Consider the following 27,924-nt stretch of genomic DNA (forward strand, 5'->3'; position numbering starts at 1 on the left):
GGGAGGGGCACCAAGAGGCTGGGCACAGAAGCCAGGGGGTTGGCAGCCCTGAGGTCCAGGTGCCAGGGAGGCTGAAGCCTGGGTAGTACCTTCCACTCAAGTCCCTGGAGGTCAGCCACCTTCCAGCTCTACCGCACCTTCCATCTCTCCTGCCCTGTCTGTCTGTCCATGCCTTGCCCAATCTCTTTGTGATCCCTCTCCAGCCCTCCAGCAGGAGGGCAGTCTGTCTGTCTCTCAGTCAGCCAGTCAGGCTCCCTCCTTGTCAGTCTTTCTGTCAGTCAGCCAGCCATTCACTCTCCGTGTCTGTCTTTCAATCTGTCAGCCAGCCAAGTCCCTCTCCTTATCTGTCTATCCCTCTGCTGTGTCAACTTCTCTCCTTGTCTGTCTGTTGATCCCTTTCCTTGTCTTCTGTTTCCTGTCACCCAGTCATTCCCTGTCACTCTTGGGCCTCCCCCTAGGGGACACTGGTACCCAGAGCAGGGTGCCATCTGAGATGTTCTCTTTAGCCCAGAAGACCTCCCCAGTCGCTGCCTTGCTGCTCTCTGCCCCTCTCCACAGCAGACCCCCTGCCCCCTACCCCCAACCCTATTCCTCCTCGCCAGCCCAGCACAGCCCCGGTTACCTGGGGCAGGAACATCTGCAGGGAGTCCTGAGTGAGGATGGCCGTGGTGGTGGCAGAGGGCGGCAGCACGATCTTTTCTGGGCTGGATGCCAGGCCCGGGCTGGGTTGAGGGGTGGTGGCCTGAGGTGGGGCAGCAGCCTGAGGGGTGGGGGCCTGTGTGGGGGGCTGCTGCGCCTGAGGCTGCTGGAGGCCCAAAGGCAGCGGGGTGCTGACTGTGGGGGGTGCCTGGGGGGCTGTCTGCACCGCGAGGACAGGTGCAGCCTCACCAGCGGCAGCAGGGGTGGCCGGCTGCACCAGACCATCGGGGGTGTTCAGCATGGCCACGGCACTGGGGGGCAGAGTGACCCCCTGGAGGACGGTGGTGGCAGCAGGGCCAGTGGGTGCTGGCTGGCTCTGCGTGGGCAAGCTGCCCGCAGCCAGGGACACTGGCATCTGGAAGAGGGCAGGCTGGCCCACCTGGATGGGGGCGGCCGAGAGGATGTGGGCGGCACTGTGGGCCCCAGAGTGGGGGGCCAGCACGGGCCCCAGGCTCAGTGGGCCTGCCAGGTTCTGGTTGGTGAGAATGGGGTTTGCGATGAGCTGTCCACCAGCATGAGGAGCTGCGGCTGCCAGGATCTGCCCACCCACGTTGGCTGGTAGGGCCGAGAGCGACTGGGGGAGCTGGACCGCGGATGTGCCAGGCAGCAGGAACTGGTTCTGGCCTGGCAACATGTGCTGAGCAGGGATGACAATGCTGCTGCCTTGATTCAGGAGGTGAACACTCATGGGCTTGCTCAGAGCCCCGGGGGGCTGAGGCGGGGCTGCCCCCGTGGTGGTGGCCGGAGGCTGCTTGAAGACATTCGCCTGCAGGGCAGGCGCCGGGAAGCCTGACAGCACCACGTTCTGGCCGGCTTTGCCCGCTGCCATGAAAGTCAGGTTCTGGGGGGCCTTGGGCTGCTGCGGGAGGCCCCCTGCCTCGCCCTGGATGGTAAGCGTGGTGCCTGTGGGGGCGAATGGCTTGGGTGTCAGCTGGTAGAGCTTGGGAGGCAGCACGCCAGCAGGCTTGGGCTGGATGGGCGTGGGTGTGCGGTGCAGGATCACGTTGGGTGCCGGAACCAGCGGTGACGTGCCGAGGCCCGGGGCCACTGCCAGTGGCTGCCCTGAGGGTGCCCCGGTGGCCGCTGCTGTGGCAGCTCCTGCTCCTCCAAATACTGAGTTCCCATTGAGCGTGGTGGCCACGGCGGCTGGGAGGTTCTTCTGGATGACAAGGCCAGCCCCCTGGGGCGAGACACCCGCTGACGCCAAGGTCACTGGCTCTGAGGGGCCGGCCGCTGAGGCCAAATAGCCGCTGACAGGCACCTGCTTGGCCAGGAGCTGCGAGGTGGGGGGGTTAAGTGCCATGACAGGCTGGCCCACCACCTGGATGGGTGCCAGGCCAAGTGTGGCCGCTGTGGCACCTCCAGGGCTGCCGTTGGGCAGTCCCTGGAGGCCCGGGATGGGCTGCAGGGTCACATTGCCTAGGCCCACAGGCTGCAGGAAGGGCTGGACACTCAGGGCTTTGTTCACCACATCCTGGGGTGGCACCAGGGCCTGGTGGGTCAGCACGGTGGGAGGGGCCTGTAGTCCCAGCAGATCTGTGCCACCTGGGAAGAGGGCCTGGGGCCCCGCGGCCACAGCGGCAGCCCCTCCAGCACCTGCCGGGACGGCCCCACCTTCCGCAGGCTGCAGGGTAGGCAGCTGGAAGGGGCCCAGGTCCAGCTCAGCCTCAGCTTCGAGCGTCTGCTCGGTGATGTTGGCCTCTTGGAGGCTCTGCTGGAGGATGTCACAGGGCTGGTCTGTGCCCCCACTGCCCCCGCTGCCGCCCCCTGCTGCGGGCGAGCCCAGGATGTCATCTTCCAGGAAGTCTAGGTCCACACTGGGGGCTGGCTGGCTGGGCTCTGGGTTCAAGTGGTTACCAGAAGCTTCTTGAACGTGGAGCTGGAGGCCAAACAAGGTGGGAAGGAAAGATCTGAGATTAGCAAAGGGCCAGGCTCAGGGCACGGCTGAAGCAGAGGACACTCGGGGTCAGGGTGGCACAGTCAGAAAGAACATTCCATCTGAAAGTGGCTGGATCTGGGTTCAAAGCCAGCTCCACCAGGGCTTAACTGTGCAACCTGGGGCTTGTGGAATCTGGCCTCTTTCCCCATCTGTACACATCAGTAGAATGTAATAAAACCACTTGACTAGTCATACAGCCCCTTAATTCTTATCTGCAATTCCCAAACCCCAAAGGCTCTGAAAACCACGAATGTTTTTATAACTGTTTGGCAGCAAAACCTGACCAGAACCGATGTGGTGCTCTAGGGCAAAGGCACAATTTACCCACGTAACATGACCCTTCTTAAGTCTGGCCACGGCAAGGTGAATGAGCGTGTTGTTACATGCAGCGCACACACATTCAGCATCACCTTTCCAGAATCTGAAACATCATGGATTCTGAAACACGCCTGGCCCCAAAGGTTTTATTTCAACAAAAGTTCCTGGTTGTTAAACACAACAGCAGCTGGAGCCGCTACTGCTGTGAACCTTACTTTGTGCCAAGTGCACTGTGCGTTTGACGTTTCTCAAAAATGCTTCCCATGCAAGACACATTATGGATAAATATGTGTATGCATATTTGCGCAAGTATTCCACGAGCAGTAATTATGCTTATGGCATGGAATCCCCACTGATATTTGACCGGATAGCCTCCTAGGATGGTCGTGACATTCACTGACATCACATACAGGAGGTGCTCAGAACCCAACCAGGGACCTTCTGGGTGTTAAAAAATGACAGCAGTGATGAGAATGAGGATCACAAAATAAGAATAAAGGCTCATTGTCGTTACTCGTTCTATAAATGCAATACCATGAAATGATGTTTATTTGTTGGGTTCTGGATTTAATAATTGATTTTATGAAAGATAAATTATTCAGAATACATTATCATCATTGTGAGAACTAAATGAAAATTACTATAAAGGGCCTGGCAGATAGTAAGCGTTCAGTAAATGATAGTTATGATGATGAAAAGGGAGGAATGGAAAAAGAGAAGGGGGAGGAGGGGAAGGGAGAGAGAAGAGGGGAAGGAGGAAAAAGGAGGAAGGAGGAGAGAGAAGGAAGGAGGCAGAAGCAGCAGGAGAGAAAGAAGAGGGAAGGACAATTGGCATTTACTAATGGGTTCGGCACAGTCAGGCATACAGTAGGTGCTCAATAAATATCCACTGCAGTCCCCACTCTGAGCTTTGCTTATCACCCCACCTTCATTTTCCGGATGTAGACTGAGGACTGCATCAGCTGATCCCCTTTCCCCGGGTCACAACCCCCCACGTGACTGAGCAGGAACAGGCCCCCAGGCCTCCACATCCCCTGCTCCCCAGAGAAGTGTTCCCCTGTGAACCTCAGAGCTAGTATCTACCTCAACTCCCAGAACTACTCTGCACCAGCTGAACCCTAAGGCCCCAAGGCCAGGGTCCAGGACCCTCCCCTCCTTCTCCGAGTGCCCTGTGGGCACAGCTAGAGTGGTCTAGCAGCCACAGTCCCACCTCTACCGACGGTGCTCTCAGTGACTGCCCCCTGCCCTCCTCCCCACAAAGTGCCTCCAGGGTAAGCATAAGCCCTTCCCTCTTGCCTTCGGGGCCTCCCTCCCACGGGCTGCCATTGCGGGCAACTTGGGCGATGACTGGGAAGGAGCCTGCTGCGTCCCCAAGTCCCGGGGCCACTTACCCCAGGACCTTCATAGAAGGCACTTTGGGCCTCCCCGGGGTTATCCAGGAGGTCATCACTGTCGAGCTGCAACAAGACCCACCCCCACCCAAGGTCAAAGGTCAGCTGGGCAGTAAGCCAGTCTATGCTTTAGAACAAAAACCAATTTAGGGTTACATGGGACAAAAAGACAAAGACGAGGTGGGAGGCAAGATGTCCCCAACACTGAGTCTATTAGCCTGGCTTCCAAAATTCCTCTGACATCATGCCTGCCTTGAACTTGAGAATCCTGCCTCCATGCCTCTGCCCAGGCTATGTCTCTGTCTTTTGCCCTTCATCTCTTTGGTAACACATCCTTCAGTGCCTGTCATGTTATGTCACCTCCACCTCCTCCCAACAGTCGTCTGTCCCTTCTCACTAAGTCACTCCAAGTATCTGGCATGCCCACTGGCCGGGCACCTAACCTGCCGAGCTGTACATGTCTCTGAAAGAGCACCTTCAGCACCTCGGACAGGGCCTGCATCCACACAAGCCCCAGTGAGTGTCATGGTCAAGGTGGGTGGCCCCCCCAATTTCTCCAGCTGATGTCTCTCCAGAACCCCAGGCTGTTATATCCAACAGCCCCCCATAGATTTCTGGATTCCAACCCAAACTCCCATCACAGAGATCAGTACGACAACCCACTTAGTTGCTCTGGCCAAAATCCAGGAGGCATTCTAGACACTCTCTTTCTTAACATCTAGTCCACCAGCAAGTCTACTCGACTCTGCCTCCCAGAAAGACCCCAAAACAAAGCCAGCGTCTGGCCCCTCCTCCACTGTCACGCCATTCATTGCCCAGGTCACCATCATCCCATGGCACTTGCCTCTGCTCCACAAATCAGTACTTCTTGTTTCAAGAAGTGACGCTCCTTTACTCTCCCTAAAAGTGTGGGTTAGCTTCGTGACTCGCTTCTAGTGAATACAATCTGACGGAAGTGACAGTGTGTGACTTTGGAGACCAGGTGATAAAAGGCAGTGAGCTTCCGCCTGGCTCTCTCCCTTGAGTCACTCGCTGTGGGGGAACCAGTTGCCGGGTTGTGAGGACACTCAAGCAGTCCTAAGGGGATGCCCTCGTGGTGAGGAGCTGAGGCCTCCAGCCAACAGCCATGGGAATGAGTCATGGAAGCTTGTCTTCCAGCTCAGACAAGCCCTCTGGTGACAGCAGCTCCAGCCGACATCTGACTGCAACCCCAGGAGAGACCCTGAGCCAGACCACCAAGCTAAGCCACTCCCTAATTCCTGACCCTCACAAACCGTAAGAGCTCTAACAAATGTTTTAAGTCACTAAGTGTTGGGATAATTTGTTATGCAGACCTAGATGACTGATACAACTCCTCGTGGCTCAACAGACTTCCACTCTTTCACACTCTGTTCCACTCTCTAGGTTGCAAATCAAATATGGCATTCTCCTGCTTAATAACCCATCAGAGCTGCCTGTCACGTTCAGAATAAAATCTAAGCTCCTCGGTCCAGGTCTTCCAGGCCTGCATGACCTGGTGACTTTTGTCCACTCCAGTCTTACCTCCTACTAGTTTCTCCTTTGGTCCGGCCCCACCAGCCTTCCTTCTGTTCCTTGAACATGCCAAACTTTCCCACTTTTGTACCTGCTCTTTCCCTGCCTGAAGCACCGTGGGCACCTCCCTCTGACCCTTCAGGCGCACTTTCAATGTCACCTCCTTAAAGGGACTCTACTTGACCACATTAGCTAAAGAAGCCCCTGCCCCCACCTGCCATTCATTTTCTTTTAAACCTCTTGTGTTGTGCACGTGGCACTATTATTTCTAATCCTACTCTGCATGGTGCTTTCCACTGTCACCTTTATTGGTTACTGGTTACTTTGTTGACCAAGGAAATGTATATGGCATGAGGACAGGGATCTGCCATTTCTTTTGCTCTCTGACCATAAACGCAGCGCCTGCCTCACAGAAGGCAGGGAGCAGATGTCTACTGAATCAGAGGAACATGGCAACCCCCAGTTCCACAGCCCCCTACCCCGGGAATGCCTCCCTGCCCTGCACTCACCTTCTCGGATCCATGCAAGAAGTCATTGAGGGCCTGAGGGTCACTGAAAGAGAGAAGGGAAGAGGCACTGAGGCGGCGAGAGGTGGGCAGGGGAGGGGAGGGCAAGGAGGATAGGAGGGAGTCCGCTACTCACCAAATCACGTCTAGTAAGCATCTCCCATCCTCATCATCCATCGCCACTGGATGGGGCAGGGTGGGAAGGGGGGAAGGGAGAGGAGGTTAGATTTTGGCAGCGTGCCAGGTCCCTCCCTTCAAGGACCACTCCCTGGGTCCAAGGCCCCTGGAGGGGTCAGGGTTTCTGTTCCCTTGAGTCTATGGGCATGGGTGGGGGGCGGGGAGCATCTGTTGGATGCCCTTCCTGCAGAGCCTCGGGACCCGGCACAGCTGCCTTTTCCTCCTCTCCTCTCACTCTCCCCAGCATCTGATAACGATGATGACGTCACCCAAGACTAAGTGAGCCCTGATCACGCGCAGGCCCCGTGTTAAGCGCTTCACACACACTTAACTCATTTAATTCTCATGGAATCCCATGAGGAGGTGGGTCCTGCCACCCGACTTTGCAGATGAGTAAACCAAGGCGCAGGGACCATCGTTCTCCACCTCCCAGCTAGCAGGCAGCAGAGCCAGGCTTTGAACCCAGGGGGTCTGACCCCTGAGCCTGTGCTTTCCACCACCGCACTTTCCTGAGCACAGGGCCTGGCCCAAAGCGGGGTGAGGTAGGGGTCTGTCCTACAGACCAACGGGTGGAGGAGGCAAGAAAGGCTTCTCAGCCCAGGTTCTGGGTCCCCCCTGAAGACATATGTACTGCGGTTCCCAAGGGAGGGCAGAGAGTGGGAGCGGGGCCAGGAGGATGGGCACTCCAAGTCAGAGGAGCTACCTAGGCCAGGCCGAGCCCATCAGCATAATGAGGATGGGGACCGCTCATGTTTGTCTTGTCAAGTGTGTACACTGCACTAGGCACTGTCCCACGCACTCCCGGGAAGGCCATTGGGCCCGTTCTACAGATGAGGTAACTGAGTTCTCTGCATTTGCCCATCCACCCCACCCCCACCCACCTAACCTTCCATCATTCCTAACACCCCTTCTTTTCTCAAAGCTCCCATCCACCCATCTTTCCAAACTGCCATTCAAACATCCACCTTTCCTTTCTTCCCAACACACAAGCTACCCATCCCTCCACCGGGCTCATCCTTTCCTCCCTGTGATGCATGGAAAACATGATGAGAAATCATACCCAGTCCCTCACTGGTGCAAGTTTACAGCCCAGGGCCACTGAGTTCTTACCCGCTTTTCTTTTTTGGAGGGGGAGAGGTGTTCCTGAACCTCCCTGAGGATGAAATGACTGTTGTGGAGCCCCTCCCCCACATCACACACATACACACTCTCACATGCGCCTGCAGTTCATTCACAACCCCTCACCCCAACAGCATTCTCTGAACTCCCCTAACTTAGTCCTCCCAATGACCACCCCAGCTCCCAGGACCCTCAACTGCTCTGTGATATAAAGAAAACACAGATGGAGACCTCTCATAGCTGGGTAAGGGACTTCTCCAAACAGTGGCTAGGAGAAGCTAATGAAAGCGAAAGACCCCCTTGCCAGAGACATGCATGTGCCCAAAAATGTTACAGGTACTTTCCCAGGGTTCATGGGACACACACACACGTACACACATGTACACACTTTACGGGCCCTGGTTAATAAGCCTGGGTCTACAGCAGGGCAGGCAATGCAGACAAGAGACACATCCCCAGAACCTCACACGCAATCTCTCTCCCACCCAAAGCCAGCCATGGGACCGTCCTCAGATAGGCCTTTTCTCAGCTCTTGCTGCCATTTGGCAATGGTGACAACAGGCTCTGCCTCCATATCCCAGCCCCCACCTATACTTTCTTCCTGTGTCACCAGGCCCATGGCCTACAAGCCCCTGCCCTTCCTCACCAGCCCACAGCGGGGACACGGCCCAGCCAGGAGACAAAAAGGCAAGGTCTGCAAAGAATCTGGAGAAAGGGAGAGAGATCCTGCCTGCTGCTGGTGCGGAGGCAGGGGGATGGCCCAAACGAGCCAGGGGGCCCAGGCTGGAGAGGGAGGGGCTGCAGGACGTTGCTAAGCAGGCTCTGCCAAGAAGGGAAGTTCCTTCCTTGTCCAGGGGCCCGAGGTGGGCCCAGGGAGGTGGAATGAGGGACAACCACCCCTCTGGGGAGGCACTGGGACCCTCCACTGGTTACCTGTGCTACCAAGGAATCATGAAGGGAAGGAGGGGGTGTCCACTCCAGGTCTATGCGGGGCCCCCAGCTGGGGACTTGGGGAACGTCCTTTCGGGGGCCAGCTGTGGAGAGAGAATGAGAGAGGCTGTGAGTGAGAAAGTCAGTGAAAAGGAAAGATGTAGGGGGAGGGAGGGGAAGACAGATAGAGGGAGAGAGAGAGAGAGAGGAAGGAGAAGGGGAGAGTGGGGGAGGGATGGAGAAGGACTAAGGGGAAGGGAAGGACAGGACAGAGGAAGGATTGAAGAGACAATGTTAAAAGGGAAGTGAGAAAGGAGAGGTCAAATACAAGTTTAAAACCACATAAAACAACATTATACATTATCATACATACAATATGCAAATATGTATATACCGAGGGTGCCCAAAAAATGTATACAAGTGGACACTTTGGTCAACGTTGCTCAAGCAGTAGTTCGCCGTAATCAGAAGTGTCTGGACACTGATGGTAACCACTTTGAGCATCTCTTGTAATTGCAGAAGTCAAACGTGACTTGTATTCATCTTTTGTTATCAGTATATGGGGAACTGGGGGAAGGGGAACAGACAAGTTGCTGTTGTCTTGTTCTTCAGTCTAGTTGTGGAGGACGTTGCTTCACTGGCCCAAGTTGGCACCATCATTGCGCTCTTCCCGGGCGAGGCAGATCAGTCGCCGGCTTCTGGATGGCCGTTCACTGCGGCTGCTGGTCGCTTACGCTGGCTGCTGGCCACACACGGTAGCCCATGGCAACCCACTGCAGCAGGGGCTGCAGCCTATGCCTACACCGTCGCCGGCGACTCACAGCAGCCCAGCTCCAGGTTGAGCTGTTGTTCAGCATCTTAGCTGTAGAGGGCAGTGTCACTGGCCCTCATATGTGGGATCTGAACCGGGGCCCTCTGGTGTCCCAAGCCAGCTCTTACGGCACCACTCGGCCGGCCCTATCAGTATATATTGAGTATTACAATTTGAACAGTTTTCCTTTCTTAAAATGTGTATACATTTTTTTGGTACCCTCTGTATATATACTGTATTACAATTACACGTGTATATATACACGCACACACTACACAATAGTATAACATCATACAATTTCATTTATTGGCAGTGCAATCTAACAAAATATGGTCGATTCTGGTACCGTGGTACCAGATGTTCTACAGTTGCTGTGAACACTGAATTAGTGAATACTGAGTCACCACGCTGGGGGAAACACAAGGAGTTAGGTTTCTACGAGCCTCTCATCACATTTTCATCAACCAATCAATGCATAACCTTGGTTTATTTGTGTTTCTGTTTAAGGACACCTTATTTAATAGAAACTGTTGACTCATTAACATTGAACACGCAGTCAACAGCACTGTAACTCAAGCCTGAACGACGCTTATTTTCTCACGGGGAAAACCCAGCCTTCCTGATCTTAGGAACACGAGACAGGGCTGCAGCACTATGCTGGGAGGCCTCCCAGCAGTGACCTCAGCTGGACACATGCGTGTTTTTCAGGTTCTGCACATGCCTGCAAGTGACAGGGGGAAGGTACCATGAGTATGGAGAGTTGGGGGTTACAAATGTTAGCAAGTAGGCAAATGAACAAATAGAGAATCCATTAGAATGAGGCTCCACTGTAATGATGATGAGTCTCTGAATCAGGGCCCACTGTGCACAGGTTTCAAGCACTCTGCACGTATTAACCCATTTCACCTTCTCTAAGTCCCTAGGAGGCAGGTGTGTTTATTAGCCCCATTCTGTAGATGAGAGAACTGAGGCTCAGAACGGTTGGCAACATGCCCAACGTTCCTCAACTGGAAGTGGCCAGGCTGGGGTTTGAGCCAAGGCAGGCTAACTCCAGAGTCCCCCGCCCTTAACCGCTATCCCACAAAGGATGCTCATCATGTTGTTTTTCTTTTACAATCTGAAGCAAATATGGCAAAAATGTCAAGATAAGACTGAGCTGGCTGACGTGCAGGCTTTTGTTATCATTTTAGGGATGCCTGGGATAGTTCAGATTCGTAGACGCGATACAAGAGAGCAGCATGGAAGAGAGGAGGAACGGGAGCTTGGAGCGCCTTCCCTCCTTCTCCAGGGTCCCAGGCCCCAGGGAAATCTAGAAAGCATCTGTCACAAGACCCTGGACCACGGGGTCCTGTCCCACCTAGATTCCAGGTGCGCTGCCCTGGCCCGGAGGTGTTCACAAGGCCCCAAGATAGTTTAAGGTAGTTTTGACAGGGTCCGGAGTTCTTCCCTCCTCCCTGCCTCAGGTTTTGGGGACCGCCCAAGCTCTGTCAACCTCATACCAGCAGAATCAGAGCCAGGAGGGGCTGTTTCCTGGGCAGGTTTCTCCAAACGGGGCCACAGGTGAATGTCCAGTGGGAGACTCCAGCCTTCTCCGCGACAATTTTTTTATCTGTGTTTTTCCATTCCCATGGTAACATTAGAGAAACGAATGGGGGGAGGGGAGCGTTCTACATAGTGACTGGGTGTCGGTTATGAGGACTTAAAATTTTAACAGCTCAGACTCATGCATTTCAACCCATGTAAATTTCACCTTTAAAAACGAAAAAATAAATCACCATCATTGAGAGGCAGTGGGTGAGGGGAGAGGTGAGACATGAACGACAAAATGTTGATAACTGTTTTAAAGCTGGATGACAGGTGTTTGGGGGCTTTATTTTATCATACCGTTCTAGTTACTTTGCATATTTTTGAAAGTTTCCGTAACAAAGAGAGAAGAATATGGCATGGTCAGCAGGCCTGGGCTCCTCTGAGACTGGCTCCCCAGTTCAGGGGCCTGAGTTGGCACCTGTCCCCCACTAGGTGAATTCCAGGAGGTCCCGTGTAGGGTGACAGGGCTGAAGTCAGGGGTTCAAATCTCTGCTCCCCCACGCATGGGTTAGGTGACCTGGGGCAAGTGACTTTGCCTGTCTGGGCCTCAGGGTCCTCATCTGTAAAATAGGTACAATCCTAGTCTCCACCTCTCACGTGATGGTGGAAAGGATCTTAGAACAGGGCCTGGCTTGTGGCGTGCACAGACCAGCTACCAGTATCGACATTACTGGTCTCGATATTATTTTTTGAGTACTACTAAACATCACTGGCTAATGAGGAAAAGTCAGAGGTGCTTCTGCCCTCTGCCCCCAGTCTCCTCTCCACAAGGTCTCACACTGATTCTCAGGACCTACCCTGGATCTAGAAGGTCACAAATCACAAGAGGGGCCAGAAATGCTCCATTTTTAACAAACACCCCAGATTCTGAGCAGCTGACATCTACAAAGCTGCTGTGTGCGCTCTGCTGGCCCAGTCCTTAGGGTGGGAATCGAATGCACCTTGACTAGTAAGAGCTCTTTGCCGAGAATCGGGGGTGGGGAGGCGGGGGGAGGTAAGCGGAGGCGTGGGTTTCCACCCAAGCACAGCCACTTCCCAGCCATGAGCCCTACAAGTTACTTCGGCCCTCTGTGCCTCGATTTCCCCATCTTGAAAATGGAATAACTGTGTTCCCCCACAGGATTGTTTTATATGAACACCTTTAATCCTCACGGATTTTGTAAATGATACATACTAGTTACACAGGCAGACCTCAGAGATGTTGCGGGTTTGGTTCCAGACCACCGCAATGAAGCGAGGGTCCCCATAAAGCGAGGAAGTCGTACTTTTTCTGCTGCTGTGGGGGTGGGGGGTGGGGTCTCGCCTTCAATTTGTAAAAAATGCAACATTGTGAAGCACAATAAAGTGAAGTGCAACAAAACGAGGTATGCCTGTAATCATTTAACTGCCTTTGCGAATATTATGTAGTGTGGCCACTCCCAAAGCTTTCTGGCCACAGCCCGGGCAGGGGGGACAAAAGTTCTAGTCCCCAGCTTTTCCACCTGGTGCCCTTTGTCATGTGTCACCTTTGAGCACGTTTGGAAGGGTTTCTATGTCATCTGCTTCGGCCGTGGGTTATGTACAAGGTGCAACTTAAACTGCACCAAGTCTCCTCGAATCCTTCCAACCCCCTGTTGTTACCCCCACTTCTCAGGTGAGATCAGTGAGGCTAAATAGAGCAGTTATGGGGAATCTAGGGACCACACAGAGGGATGAAATGTGCTGCCCATGTGCTCTGGGATAAGCAAGTATCCCACAGCTCTCAACCAGCAGGCAGAGGGGCTTTTAAGGACACAAATGAACCCACCAACTGTTGAAAAAGATAGGATTTGAACGCTGCCTGGATATCTGACAATGCTAAGGAATTGCAATTAAGATTCTAGGTGTAGCAATGGCTTCGTGTTTTGTTTTGTTTTTCTTCTTTAGAGTCCTTGCCCTTTAGAAATACATCTTGAAATATTCAGAGGCAAAATGATAGAATGTCTGTGATTTACTGCAAAATAATCCTGTTGTGGGTGTGCAGGGGGCATACAGACCTACACTTGTCCAATACGGTAGCCATTAGCCATATGCAGCTATCTACATTTAAGTTCAAGTTAATTAAATGAAATTAGGGCAAAGGACTTGAATAGACATTTCTCCAAAGAAGACAGGCAAATGGCCATAAGCATATGAAAAGCTGATCAGCATCACTAATCATTAGGGAAATACAATCGAAACGGCAGACACCACCTCACACCCATTAGGATGGCGACTATGAAAACCCAGAAAATCACAGGTGTTGGCGAGGATGAGGAGAAATTGGAACCCTTGTGCACTGTTGTTGGGAGTGTAAAATGATGCAGCTGCTTGGAGGACAGTTTGGCGGTTCCTCAAAAAATTAAAAATAGAACTACCACATGATCCAGCAATTCCACTTCTGGGTATACATCCAAAAGAATTGAAAACAGGGTCTCGAAGAGATATTGCTACACCCATGTTCATAGCAGGACTATTCCCAATAGTCAAAACTGAGAAACGACCCAAGTGCCCATCAACAGATGAATGGAGAAACAAAACTTGGTGTATACAGACAATGAAATACTATTCGGGAAGGAAATTCTGACACAGGTTACAACATGGATGACCCTTGAAGACATTAATGCTAAGTGAAATGAGCCAGTTACAAAACGACAAATACCGCATGATTCCTCGTATGACATCCATACAGATAGAAAGCAGTATGGTGGTTGCCAGGGGCTGGGCTGGGGGGATGTGGGGGGAGAGGGAGGAATGGGGAGTTAGTGTTTATGGGTACAGAGTTTCAGTTCTGCAAGATGAAAAGAGTTATGGGGATGGACGGTAGTGACGATTGCACAACAGAGCAATCCTTAATGTCGCTGAGCTGTCCACTTAACAATGGCTAAGATGGTAAATTTTATGTTATGTGTATTTTACCACAATTAAAAAACTGGGGGCAAAAATAGGACAATTAGGAATGTCAAATAAAAAATATTTATATAAAAAAACAAAATGAAATTAAACATTAGTTCTCAGTCACGCTAGCCACATTTCAAGTGGTCAACAGCCACATGTGGCTGGTGGCTAGCATATGGGACAGCACAGATATAAAACACTTGGTGTTTTTGGATGGTGACAGAAAGTGCTATCGGACCATGCTGGTCAGTAAGAGCAGTGGAAAACTGAAAATTGGTGAAGTTGGTTGATTGGGGTGGGGGGAGGGGTCCATGCTTTACTAGTCTCCCTGCTTTAAGCACATTTAAAATATTCCACAATGAACATTTTAAATTACAAAAACACTTTAATATCAAATGTCATGTCTATCTGATTGGCTTTTTTTTAAAATAATTTTTTATTGGGGAACAGTGTGTTTTTCCAGGACCCATCAGCTCCAAGTCAAGTAGTTGTTTCAGTCTAGTTGTGGAGGGTACAGCTCAGTGGTCCATGTAGGGATCGGAATGGCAACCTTGGTGTTATGAGCACTGTGCTCTAACTAGCTGAGCTAACTGGCTGCCCCTGATTGGTTGTTTGCTGTCTGTCCCGCCCCCAACCAAAATGTCAACTCCCCCACCCCTCAAAGGACAGAGGTTTTTGCCTATTTGTTCCCTGTGGGACACCCAGTGCCTACACAGTGCGTGTGGCATACAGTAGGAGATCAATAAATATTTATGAAATTAATTTGCAGAGGACGTTAAATAAACCCATTCATTCATTCAAGGAGCAGCCTGGCAAAAAGGTCATTTCTAAAGCACCTATTATGTGTTCAGCATGGAGATACCTGAGAATACAATAATGAGCAAAAGCAGACGCAGTCCTTGACCTTGGGGAGCATGCACAGCGATTCTCAACCAAGGGTGGCACTGGACACCCCTCTCCTGGACACACACAGACTCAAAAGCTTTTTAAAAAAGTGACCCAAGGGGCCATAATTAGTGTGCAAAATTGCCAATCCAAAATTATTCACATGGGAGAAGCTTTAAGAGCCATCGCATGGCTCCGCCTGAGTCCCAGGATGGAGTGGACACTTGGAGAGAGCCACAGTCAACCCACAAAGGGTACACACGTGAGGGGGAACGAGACTTTGCTACTGTAAGCTGAAGCTGACGGATGCACCTTGAAAAAAGCCTGCATAGCCTCCGTGCTGCCTCCGTCTCGGGCCTGGTGCTCAGTCCACACCCACGGGTCCCTCCGGGGCCTCGGTGAGGCTGGGAGAATGCTGACTCACATCTCACAGCTCAGGAAACAGAGACTCAGAGGGGTCAGAACACGTGCCTCAAACAATACTGTGGAACCAGCATTCGAACTCAGACCCTATGCTTCTGAAGAGCCTCATTTCTCACCACCTGCTATAAAAAGCAGGAAAAGCTGGGCCTGAAAACCACAACCGGCTCAAAAGAACAGCCGTGACGCAACAATGACAAAATGTCCTTCCAGAAACTCGTGTGAATTCCTCAGGCACTTGTAATGCGATCGGGAGTTTTGCGTTGTCATCGGGAGCCGTGCAGAAGCCAGGCTGCCTAGCAAGATACGGAATTAAAAGGCCCCATCCGATCTAGAAACAGGAGAATTTTCATTTCCCAGTACTGAGTTTAGGTACCTTTGGGTTAAAATAAAGTTGACAGGACTGTATCATTTGCTGATGGGAAATGGCAGGAGGAGAAGATGTGTGGCAAAACCTAGCTGCTGCTTTTCCAGACACCATTTCCCCAGCCCTCATTGCCTTCCTCACAGAAGCCTGATGCTGCTCAGGATCACACTTGCCAACTCCAAGGTGTAAACAAAGACTGTTGTGAGTCAGTCTTTTTCAAACTGTGGGGCACGCCTTTGAGGGTTGTGAAATCAAATTAGCAGGCTGTGACCAGGAATTTTTTTTTTAATTAAATAGTATAGAGTAAAATGGAATGGGATAGAATAGGAAATATTAAAAAAGGCACCACACATGGTAAACCGAAGCATAAGAGTTTGTGACACTGGTTTCAAGTGTGTGTGTCTGTATGGGAACATAGTTCCTACTGTGGGCTACGGTCAAAATAGCTTTAAAATAATTAGACGAAGCCAGTGGCACACCTATTTCCTTCATCAGACGTTCACTTTCCCAGGCTTCTTTGCAGCTAGGGTAGCCACAGTTCTGCAAATAGTAAAAGCCAAAGTATATAAAGGTGAGTTCTGTTCAATGAGACTTTCAAGGAAGGTTGTGGGAGACTTTGGAAAGTTTTTCTTCCAGAATATACAGACAGAACTTCTCTAGGGAGAAAGTCTTTTGCTACCTGCTTTCAGCTTTGAATACAGTTGTGATGACTGGAGCTGTGGCAGTCATGTTGCAACTAGGAGGCAACAAACCCGAGGCTGCTAAGGCCCCAGGCAAAGGACGCCTTTTGAGAGGAGAGAAAAAGACTGGGTTCTTAACAACTGCTCATGTACTGCCTGCCTCCAGACTTCTTAATCCTTACAGTTTAAGCTCCTATTAGGTTTGCCATTATTTGTAGTCAAACACAGCCTGACGCAAACGAGCTTGCATTTCTTGATAGATTTGCAACCCGTCACAAGGACTCTCACGGCCTTCCATGGGTCAAGGACTGGACTCTGTGAATATAGTGATTGGGAAGAGAGGTCCAGCCAAACGGGAGAGGGCTGATGGTAAGGAGATGTGAAAAAAAGATCACTGCGGTGATTGCATAAACGGCCAGAAACTCTTCTCTTCCCAGGTCCCACACTCTTTACAGCTCCTTCTAGCAAGAGATGGAATCTATTACTCAACCCTTGAACTTGGCCTTTTGACTTGCCTTAGCAGACAATGTGGTAGAAGTGATGGCGTGCATTTCTGAGCCTACACACCTAAAGAGACCTGGCATGCTTCCACACTTTGCCCAGCTGCCACGTGAAGAAGCCCAGGCTAGCCTGTTCGGGGACAAGAGACACATGTTCATCACCCTCATTATCCCAGCTCACAGCCAGCCAAGCCCTAGAAACAGGGCCACCTAGCTGACCTACAGCTAACCACAGACACCCAGGTAACAGCAGAAGTACGCAGTCCGAATGCTAACAATTAGGATCATGGTTTCAAGCCACTGTGGTGTATGGTGTTTGCCAAAGAGGGCTGCAGCAATGTTTCTGATCCCCTACAATCTTTCTCAATGCCATCTTGCTACTCCCTTGAATCGAGGAAAGTTTGTGACTAGTTGAACCAGTACAGTGCAACAGAAGTGCCGCTATGTGACTTCTGAAGCTGGGTCACAGAAGGCAATTCAATTTCTGCCTTGGCCGTAAGGACATTTAACATAGAAGCCATGAGTACTCTGAGGCCACCATGCTAGGGGAATGCCAAAGCTAGTCACACAGAGAGACCACGAGTAGGCACTCTGGCTGACGGTCAGATCTTTAATTCATCCCGGCCCAGATGCCGCGTATGTGTGTGGACAAGCCTTCTGTCCCCAGCCTTTCAGTCTTCCCAGCCAGAACCTCTGACATCATGGATCAGAGACCCACTGTGTCAAATTCCATGTCAAATTCTTGACCCATTAAACCCAGGAGCATAATACAATTGTTGCTTTCGACTGCTACATTTGGGGCAATTTGCAATAACCAGAACAGCCTCTACATTTTGTAATGTAGCAGCTACAGATCTCTCTCTAGAGAGACTAAGGACTAACCTTGACATCACATCTCTGAATCACCCAGGTCTTACCCATTCCACCTCCCAAATCTCTCCATTCTATCTCCTCTCCATGACCACTATTCCTGCCCAAATCCAGACCTTACCATTTCTCTTTTCACCTATCCATCCACCCAGCCTGAGTTAACATTCAGCTTACTCACAACTGGTGGCACCACTGTTAAAATACCCAAGCACTTCCTTACCAACTAGTAAATACACGTTGCTCCAAGCCCCCAACACTCCGCTTGCCTGCTTAGGACCACCTGAGACCCACCCTCCCCACGACCCAGCAACTGAAGGGACCACTTGGCACAGAAGGGAGCCCGCAGGACCCTCCTTCCACACCATGCCAGGCATACCTGATTGGTGCCCACACTCTGCTGCTTGCTATGAATTTTAACTATTGCCTCCATTGTATGCATCCATTCACCTACCAATTGGCAAGTGTCACTCAACACCTCGTATATTCCTGCCCCATGCTGTGTGCCGAGATACGGTGGCGGTGGCGGGCAAACGGATACCTTCCCAGTGCTCAAGTCTACCAGTAAAAACATCAATCAAACCACACACGAACGACCATATAAAGCCCGCCTCCTACTAGCCAGGGTCGCTTTGGCCTCTGCTACTCCACGCGAACCCCCTTCCTTATTGGCCACCACCCTGACCTGCTTAAGAGCCCCCCCAGGATGGCTGCAGTTTGGAAGTCCAGGCATTGGATGAGGTCTAGGTCTGTGCCCAATGCCCTTGGCTGTCACCACTTCCTGCTTCGCCATTCTCTTTGTCATCATAGCCAAGGTTTGCTGAGCTTCCTAGTGGCAGGTGCTGTTCTAAGTGCTTCATCTTATTTCATTTCATTCTCACAACAGTCCTAAGTGGTAGGTGCCATTACCCTTATACTCATACCCATTTCATAGCTGAGGAAACTGAGACAGAGAAAAGGGAGGTAACTTGCCCAAAGTCACCAGTTACCAGAATGGCAGAGCCAGGGTTTGAGGCTAGGCCAATAGGCTTCCAGGATCATGGGAACTACATGGTGGTGCCAGCCTGGCTAGTGCCCCAACCTCAATGCCCTACGGGTCCCCCTATCCTCCAGTAACACACTCAAGTCCTCTTCCCTTTATGCTGTCCTGAAATGCCATAGAGAAGTCAGTTCATTTCCTACACAGCTTGGTCAGACAGGCAAACTGGGTGATACGCTGTGGAATAGACTCAACATATCACAATGCCTAGAAGTTATGCTCTTAGAATGTATTTATTTCTAAGGCATCTGCAGTGCATTGAACAGTGGCCTCCCAGAAAGATATGTCCACAACCCAGAATCTGTGAATATGGCCCTCCTTATTTGGAAAAAAGGATCTTTGAGGGTGTCATTAAGTTAAGGACCTCGAGATGAGATCATCCTGAATTATCTGGGTGAGCCCTAAATCCAAAGACCAGTGACTTTTGAACAGGCAGAAGGGGCCATGTGAAGATGGAAGCAGAGATTGGGGTGATGCAGCCACAAGCCCAGGATCACCTGCAACCCCCAGAAGGTGACAAAGGCAAAGAAGGATCCTTCCCCAGAGCCTCAGGGACAGCATGGTTCTGACTGCCCTGGTGGCCCATTTAAGAAGACCATGTTTGTTGTACTTGTTATGGCAGCCACAGGAAACTAATACGGGATGTAAATTTATAAGACAGACACATGTAATCTGTACTGGGTATATAATACTATATATACAGAGGGTGCCAAAAAAAAGTATACACATTTTAAGAAAGGAAAAGACTGTATTAAAATTACACTGATGGTGACTACTTTGAGCACCTCTTGTAACTGCAGAAGTCACATGTGACTTGAATTCATCTTTTATTATTGGTATATATTGAGTTTTACAATTTTAATACAGTTTTCTCCTTTCTTAAAATATGCATACATTTTTTAGCACCCTCTGTGTATATTATATACTATATGTCAACCACCATGTACAGCTGCCCAGGTTGTTCACTGCACAAAGGAGTCCAGTTATGGGGACAAGTGGGGCCTCAAATCCAGCCGAGGTTCTGCTGACACCAGTGAGACTCAGATAAAGGGTAACATGCACCTGGAGAAAGGAGTCTCTTCTCTTAATTCACACAAAGGAGACTCTCTGGGGCTGTGCCCTCCCAGAAGAGGTACCTTTCGCAATTCTGTGCAAAGGCTCAGTAAGAGGTAGCTGGGCCCTGGATATGTAGCCCCTAGCATACTGTGTCTATTTCAAAGCCAGAAAAGGAAAACAGGGAAAAAAATGTTGATTCTTCGCCCACTCCCACCCCTTTAGGGAAAGAGAGAGAAAGAGCAATCTGAAGAGCAATTAAAATTTACACCATCTTCATTTTGAGTGACCTATAGAGTTCTAAAATCACTGTATTAGCTTAACAACAGGAAAGCGTGCCCTATAAAACCTGGATTGCTCATAAAGGGACTGGTGTCTAACTCCTAAAAGCCCAGTTTATACAGGTAGTTACACACTAGAAATGTTTCTTGTGTTCTTTCTTTTTTCCCTTTCACCGCTGTTCTATAAAGCTGAAGTCTTGCCAAGAAAATCAGGTATCTCAAAAGATTTTAGATCTTTTTTCTTAGTACTGGTTAAAAAAACAAAACAAAAATGGGAAACTCTGAGGACTGAAACAGGCAATGGGGTGAGGTGAAGGGAACAAAAGGAGCAATCACGTTGACTGGACACAGGGTCTCCATGGCATCAGGCAAGAGAAAGCTTCAAGTTCAGGAAAAAAATGGAACTCTGAGAAGCAGAGGAAGAAACAAAAGCCCAGACAGCATCCCACACGTGCCTTAGACCACTTGTTCCTAAACTTGAGCCAGAAGGCTTTTAAAATAAAGATTGGGTTTCAGAAGCAGCAGGTCTGCGGTGGGGACTGAGAATGTGCCTTTCGGACGAGTTCCCAAGTGGTGTGGATGCAGCTGGTCCAGGAATCACACTTGGAGAACCGCTGCTCTAGAAGCTTCTGCCTCTTTAGTTTTCCTTCTGGGGCTCTTGCTCTCATATTGAACACAAGCCACCAGATCCTAGCCAGTGTCCAGTACTTCTGCTCCCTCTTCCTACTTGAAAGACTGAGGTGAAGCCTGATGACAATGGCTGGTGCTATAGCAGCCATTTTGCACTCCTGAGGGGAAGGTCGAGACAATAAGAGACCTAGTGGCCTGGCAATACTGAGCTGTTAATCCCCGGAATGGCTTCTACTAGATGTCTTGTTCAGAAGAGAATTAAAAGCCTGGATAAACTAAGGTTAAACATACACCTAACTGTGTGACCCAGCAATTCCATTCCAAGGTATTTACTTAATAGCAGTGAAAAGTATGTCCATAAAAACATTTGTACAAAAATTTCCATAGCAGCCTAATTCACAAAAGCCCCAGACTGGAAACAGTGCAGGTGTCCATCGATGGGTAAATGGATAAAGAAACTGTGTTCTGTTTATACAATGGAATACAGCTTAACAATAAAAGGGAATAAACCGATACATGTAAAGACATGGATGAATCTCAAATGAATCATGCTGAGCAAAGGAAGCCACACACACACAAAAACTAGCCACTGTGTAGTCTCCTTTATGTAAAATTCTAGTGAAATGGATGGGGAAAAAAATCAGAGGTATGGTTGACTCAAGGGGCAGGGAGGGGGACAAAAGAGAGGGATAAGTACTGACTAGGAATGTCCACGAAGGAATCTTTTGGGGTGATGGAAATGTTCTGTATCTAGATGTGGGTGATAGTTACATAGGTAATACATGTCAAAATTCATCAAGCTGTGCATTTAAGACCTGTGCTTTTTAATTTTTTTTAAATTTTATTGGGGAACAGTGTTTTCTTCCTGGACCGATCAGTTTCAAGGCAAGTCGTTGTCTTCAATCTAGTTGTGGAGGGTGCAGCTCACTGGCCCATGTGGGAATCGAACCAGCAACCCTGGTGTTATAAGCACTGTGCTCTAACCAACTGAGCCAATTGGCTGCCCAGATCTATGCATTTTATCTCAGTAAAGCACAGCTAGTGTGATTTAAAAAAAAAAAAAGCCTACACAATCGATTCTTGTTATTCGTGGCAGTTATGTTCTACAAAGTGCTCACGAACACTGAATTAGGAACTAACGAACTCTACTGCTCCCGGGGGAAATACAGGGTCCTGTGAGCCTCTGGTCACATTTTCATCAACCGATCAATATGTCACCTTGTTTTATGTGTGTTTCTGTTTAAAGACATCTTATTTAATATATGTTGCTGGTTTGTTCACGCTGAGAACACAGCCAACTGCACGATAACTCACGCCCGAATAAAGCTTCTTGAACGTACATATTATCTCCGTAAGGCACATCCCAGCCTTCCTGAGCTCAGGGATGCTAGCCAGCACTTCTGCGCTATGCTTGGGGGGCATTTCAGACAGCTAAATCACCTACATAAATCACAAAACTGTGAAAACCATGGCACTAAATAGACCAAGAAAAAGATACTCATTGACAGTGTGAGAGCTGAAATGGGAAGGCAGAGCATCGCGTCTAGCTAGCTGGCAACGGGCACACAGGGCCACTCAAACTTTTCACCTGCAAATGACTGGGAAAGCACTGCGATTTGGGAATTATAATACAAAGAAATTTTAGCCGGTAGGTGAACTTGCAATGTGGCCAGTGCCAATAATGAGAATCGACTATATAGGACTATCTCTCTCAAGATGAAAACACCCTGGTGTGGCCGGTTAGCTCAGATGGTTACAGCGCAGTGCTCATAACAATAAGGTTGCCGGTTTGATTCCCACATGGGCCACGGAGCAGCGCCCTCCACAACTAGATTGAAAACAACTACTTGACTTGGAGCTGATGGGCCCAGGAAATACATACTGTTCCCCAATAAAATCCTTCCAAAAAATTAAAAAAAAAAGATGAGAACACCTTTATCCTTTACCCAGTGATTTCACGTAGGGGAATGTATCTTATAGGTACAACCTAACCGCCAGAATTATATGTTTAGGTTTTATGGCATCGTGTTGTAACAGCAAAATATTGGAAGCAATCCACTGGATATCAGTAGAAAACGGGTTAAATAAACTATGGCCCACCTAAACAGGGGAATACTATGCAGCTGTAACAAAGAATGAGGTACACAAATAGCCAATAAGCACGTAAAGAGATGCTCAACAACATCAGTCATCAGGGAAACGCATGAAAACCATAGCGAGATACCACTTCACACCCATTAGGATGGTTGGTTATTAATCAAAAAGACAGACAATTACAAGTGTTGACGAGGATGGGGAGAAATCAGAACCCTCAAACACTGTAGGCAGGAATGTAAAATGGTGTGGTTGCTGTGGGGAACAGCCTGGGCAGTTTCTCAAACAGTCAAAAATACAGTTACAGGGCTGGCCGAGTGGCGCACTGGTTAAGAGCTGGCTTGGGATGCCAGCTTTTAGCAGCAGGGTCCCGGTTCGGATCCCACATTAGGGCCAGTGATGCTGCGCCCTCTACAGCTAAGATGGTGAACAACAGCTCGACCTTGGGCTGCCATGAGTCGCCAGCGATGGTGTAGGCTGCAGTGGGGCTGCAGTGGGGCTGGCCGGCAGCGGGTGTGAGCTTTCGTGAGCTGCCATGAGCCGTCGTGAGCGGCCGTCCAATGGCCAGTGAGCGGCTGCCTCACCCGGGAAGGGCGCAATGATACCAACATGGGCCAGTGAAGCGACGTCCTCCACAACTAGACTGAAGAACAAAAGCACAGCAACTTGTCTGTTCCCCTTCCCCGATTCCCCTCCCCCAGTTCCCCTCTCCTAATTCCCCAATAAAATCTTAAAAAAAAACCAGTTACCATGTGACCCAACAATTTCACTCTTACATATATACCCAAGAGAAATGAAAACATTCATTCACACAAAAACTTGGACACAAATGTCCACAGCAGCAGCACTACTCATAATAGCCAAAAGGTTGAAATAACCCAAATGTCCACCAGTGGGTGAATGGAGACTCAAATGTGGTATAGCCACACAGTGAGGTATTATTCAGTCGTAAATAGGGATGAAGTATGAAGGCATCATGGTACGACATGGACGAACCTTGAAAACATCATGCTGAGTGAAAGAAGACAGACACAAAGGTTCATATATTGTAGGAGTCCATTCATATGAAACGTCCAGAATAGGCAAATCCATAGAGAGAGAAAGCAGATGCTAGACACAAAGCCTGGTATTGGTGGGGAGGGAGGAATTTAAAGTGGCTGTCCGTGAGTACAATTTCTTGGGATGATAAAAATGTTCTGCAACTTGATAGTGGTAATGATTGCACAACTCTGTGAATACACTAAAAACCACTGAAGTGGACACTTCAGATGGATGAGTCTTATGGTATGTGAATTACACTTATGGGCTGCATAACGATATTTCAGTCAACTACGGATCGCATACACAACAGCGGTCCTATAGATTATAATGGAGCTGAAAAATTCCTATTGCTTAGTGACATCATAGACATCGTAATGTCACAGCACAACGCATTACTCAACATGTTTGTGGTGACGCTGGTATAAACAACCTATTGCAATGCCAGTTGTATAAAAATAACAGCACATAAGTAGTAGTAGGCTACGTATCCCATTTAGGTTTGCGTTAAGTACAGCAGGTCCTCAACTAACGCTGTTCCGTTATTACATTGATGAGATGCCATAGCAACTTAACTCTTGTGTGTATCAATTAGCCTATGGTAAAACTGGTTTCATTATACGTTGCTTGCTTAAGGTCCCAGAACCTACTGAAGGCGTGAACGGACTTCCTGTACACTCTATGATGTTTGCACAGTGATGAAATCACCTAGTGATGCGTTTCTCAGAACATATCCTGTCATTAAGCAGCACAAAACTGTATGTCCATAGAGATATTATTTTTTAAAAAAAGAATGAGGATGTTCTCTATATACTGATAGGGAAAGATCTCCCAAACTATTTGCTCCATGAAAAAGTAAAATGCAGAACAGTGTGTACAAAACGGTACCATCTGCTTAAAAAGAGGGTGAAGGAGATATTGTGTCCTCGGCCAGGTGATCAAGGTTAACACCAATGGTAACAAGTCATGTTGACAGAATGTACCTTTGATGTGATAGGGTGAGAAGGGCACTTTACGTCTGGGGTCTTCCTGCCAAACCCCTAACCTCTGTCTAGTCATGAGAAAGACACCAGCTAAATCCCAAGGAGGGACGTTCTCCAAAATACCTGACCAGGTCTCCTCAGAACTGTCAAGGTCATTGAACGTCAGGGAAGTCTGAGAAATTGTTACAGCCAAGAGGAGCCTAAGGAGACATAACGATTAACTGTAAACTGGTACCCTGGATGGGATCCTGGAGAAGCAGGAGGACAGTAGGGAAAAACTACGGAAATCAGAGTCAATTCCAGGGGTGGCTGACAGTCAATATGGCAAGTTGGTTTCTTGCTTGTGAACAACAGACCACAGTTAACATAAAATGTTAACATTAGGGAAAACGAGGTGCGGGGTATATAAGAACTCTGTGCTATTTTTGCAATTTTTCTGTAAATCTAAAATTATTCCAAAAGAAAAAGTTTAAACATATTTTAAAAACCTCAACAGTCTTCAGTGAACCTAAAAAAAAAGTGTTGGAGCTGCAGCTCTAACCTGCTTCCCGAGAGGCCCCAATTGGCCCTCTGGGCGTAGGCCTGATGGAGCCGATTAATCTCAAGGATCCGCCTGTCTGTCCCTCACGGCTCCAAAACAGAGGCTGTGTAGCCCTTGGCCTGCCTGAGTGGCCCTACCAGGTTCTGTCCCTTCTGTCCCCGATTCTGCCTTTGTTCTCTTACAATCTCATCCCCTCATGGCAGCCAAAGGGATCCTGTTAGAACTCAAGTCAGGTCCCGTCCCTCCTCTGCTCAGAGCCCTCCCTTGCCTCCCGCCTCACTCAGGAGTAAAAGCCCAAGTCCTCCCCACAGGCCACCAGGCCCCACACCATCTGTTCCCATTTCTTTTTTGTCTTCATCTCCCACCCTCTCCCCTGCATTCACCCCCTGCAGCCACACCATCCTCCTCAATACTCCTCCAACATAACAGGCACAGGCTGCCTCAGGACCTTTGCATAAGCCATACCCTCTTGTCTGGCATGCTTTTTGCCTTTACCTCCTATTCTCCATTGTCACCAGGTCAGTGAGACTTAACCAATTCTTTCTACAATTGCAGTCCCTCCCCGCCACCAGCACTTCCACCTCCTTCTCTTGTTTTACTTTTCTTCAAAGCACTGATTACTATCTGACATGCTGTAAATGTGATTAATCTTATCTACTGCCTGTCTCCGCCAGGAGGGGGCCAGCCCAGATTTCTGTCTGTTTTGTTCACTTTGTGTAAACATTGACTGAGGGGGAGGGGGGCGGCTCTCAGTGACCACAGCTGATGCTGAACGGTGGAGGTGCCTGACCCAAGACCAAAGGAGGAGGAGGGCCTGAGTGGGGGACACACCCACAGGCTGACCAGAGACCCATGGGGCTGGGCTCAAAATGGGGGACCAGACACTAAGATGGGAATGAGGCCCAGGAACCCAGAGGGAACCTGTCAGTGGGAGGTGGGAGAGGAGGTGAAAGGTCACGGGGGTGGTGAAAGGTCACAGGGTAGGGGGTGAAACCAGGCCTCAGCACAAAAAGCTGGTCCGAGAAGGGGAAGCTGAGGAGTGCTGACGGGGCAGATGCCATATGGGAAAGAGCGAGAGGAAGAGGGACAGAGAGAAAGTGGGCGCATCTCCACAGGACTTATCCTCGCTCCCCCACCCTGCACATAAACCCAGGAGGCAAATTAAGCCAGTCAGTCTACACCTGTGGTCCCTGCCCACTCAATGCCAGGAGCCACCCAATAACAAGATGACCAAATCTCTGGGCAAAAGTGCAGAATGCACCACCTAGGGGCTGACAGCACCCCCTGTGAGCTTCGTCAAGCCCAACAGGACACCCCCACACAGGGGATCGGACCCCCAGGCAGCTGCTTCCACATCTGCACTGACAATGTGAACGTCTGGTTCATGGACGCCGTGCAAAAGAACATTTCTCCAGACCCCAGAGCAAGAGTTTAAGGGCTTAAACCTGCAGTAGGGGCTGTGGTAATGCCTTTCAATCCTCCTTCAGGAAGAAAGATTCTAGAACATGTGATGTGGGCCATACTTCTGTCAATTTCTATCTGGCATCATACAGAGTCTGGGGCTGCTCTCTCTATAATCCCACCCTTATGAATAACAGGGCAGATGTGGGCCAAAGGACACGTTCTAGAAAGTTCAGTGCACCCTTGAACTGGAAACAACCCAGATGCCCATCAACAGGAGAACGCATGAATACGCCAAGGTACATCCACACAATGAAATACTACACAGCAATGAAAAAGGAACAAACCAAGTATGGGCACACATAAGACAGAAGAACCTCAAAAACATGATGTCGAATTGGGTGACGGGTTAGCTCAGTTGGTTAGAGCGTGGTGCTGATAACACCAAGGTTGCCGGTTTAATCCTCGCATGGGCCACAGTAGCTGCGCCCTCCTTAAAAGAGTCAACTATCCTACTGTAGCATGAAAGTAATGTGTAACCAATGACCATGGCTGTTCCCCAATAAAATTAAAAAAACAAAAACAAAAAAAACATAATGTCGATGAAAAGAAAACAATGCTACAGGATTTCACATGTAAAGTGCAAACCCAGGCGATCGACACTGATCTACGGAGTTAGAATCAGGATGGTGGTTCCCTCAGGGAGGGCGAGGGATCAGGGGATAGAAAAGGCACAAGACATCTCTTGGGAGGGTGGTAATATTCTGTTTTGGGAGCTGATTAGATAGATGGGTGTGTCCAGGGTATGAAATTCATCCAGCTAGATGCTTATGATGTGTGCACTTTTCTATGTGTTTTTATTCAACCAAAAGTTATCAACAAGGGCAGGAATACCATTATCTACTGCTGCTACCATGGAAAATGGTGTAACCGTATGGGAAGCAGTCTGGTAGTTCATCAAAAGGTTAAAGAGTTACCTTCTGAGACCCAAGAGAAATGGAAACGTGTCCACATTAAAAACTTGTATACGGGGCTGGCCGAGTGAGTGGCTTGCTGGTTAAGAGTTGGCTTGGGAGGGCCGGCCGAGTGGCGCAGTGGTTAAGAGCTGGTTTGGGATGCCAGAGGGCCCCGGTTCGGATCCCACATATGAGGGCCAGTAACACTGCCCTCCGCAGCTAAGATGCTGAACAACAGCTCAACCTGGAGCTGGGCTGCCATGAGTCGCCAGCGACGGCATAGG

General features: G+C 49.7%; 1 protein-coding gene across 1 annotated transcript in view; it reads right to left on the reverse strand.

Annotated features, from left to right (window-relative positions):
• The window catches only part of BICRA (BRD4 interacting chromatin remodeling complex associated protein), a 76,539-nt gene that overhangs the window by 15,735 nt on the left and 32,880 nt on the right, over positions 1 to 27,924 (reverse strand). The window contains exons 2-6 of the mRNA XM_019625201.1: positions 8,616 to 8,716; positions 6,523 to 6,568; positions 6,390 to 6,432; positions 4,348 to 4,413; positions 623 to 2,578 (exon numbers count right to left, since the gene is read on the reverse strand). Of these exons, the coding sequence (XP_019480746.1) occupies positions 623 to 2,578; positions 4,348 to 4,413; positions 6,390 to 6,432; positions 6,523 to 6,563 (2,106 nt within the window). The 5' untranslated portion in view covers positions 6,564 to 6,568; positions 8,616 to 8,716. The remainder of the gene's footprint in view (positions 1 to 622; positions 2,579 to 4,347; positions 4,414 to 6,389; positions 6,433 to 6,522; positions 6,569 to 8,615; positions 8,717 to 27,924) is intronic.

Source organism: Hipposideros armiger, unplaced genomic scaffold (genome assembly GCF_001890085.2).
Source record: "Hipposideros armiger isolate ML-2016 unplaced genomic scaffold, ASM189008v1 scaffold_619, whole genome shotgun sequence".
Taxonomy (NCBI): domain Eukaryota; kingdom Metazoa; phylum Chordata; class Mammalia; order Chiroptera; family Hipposideridae; genus Hipposideros; species Hipposideros armiger.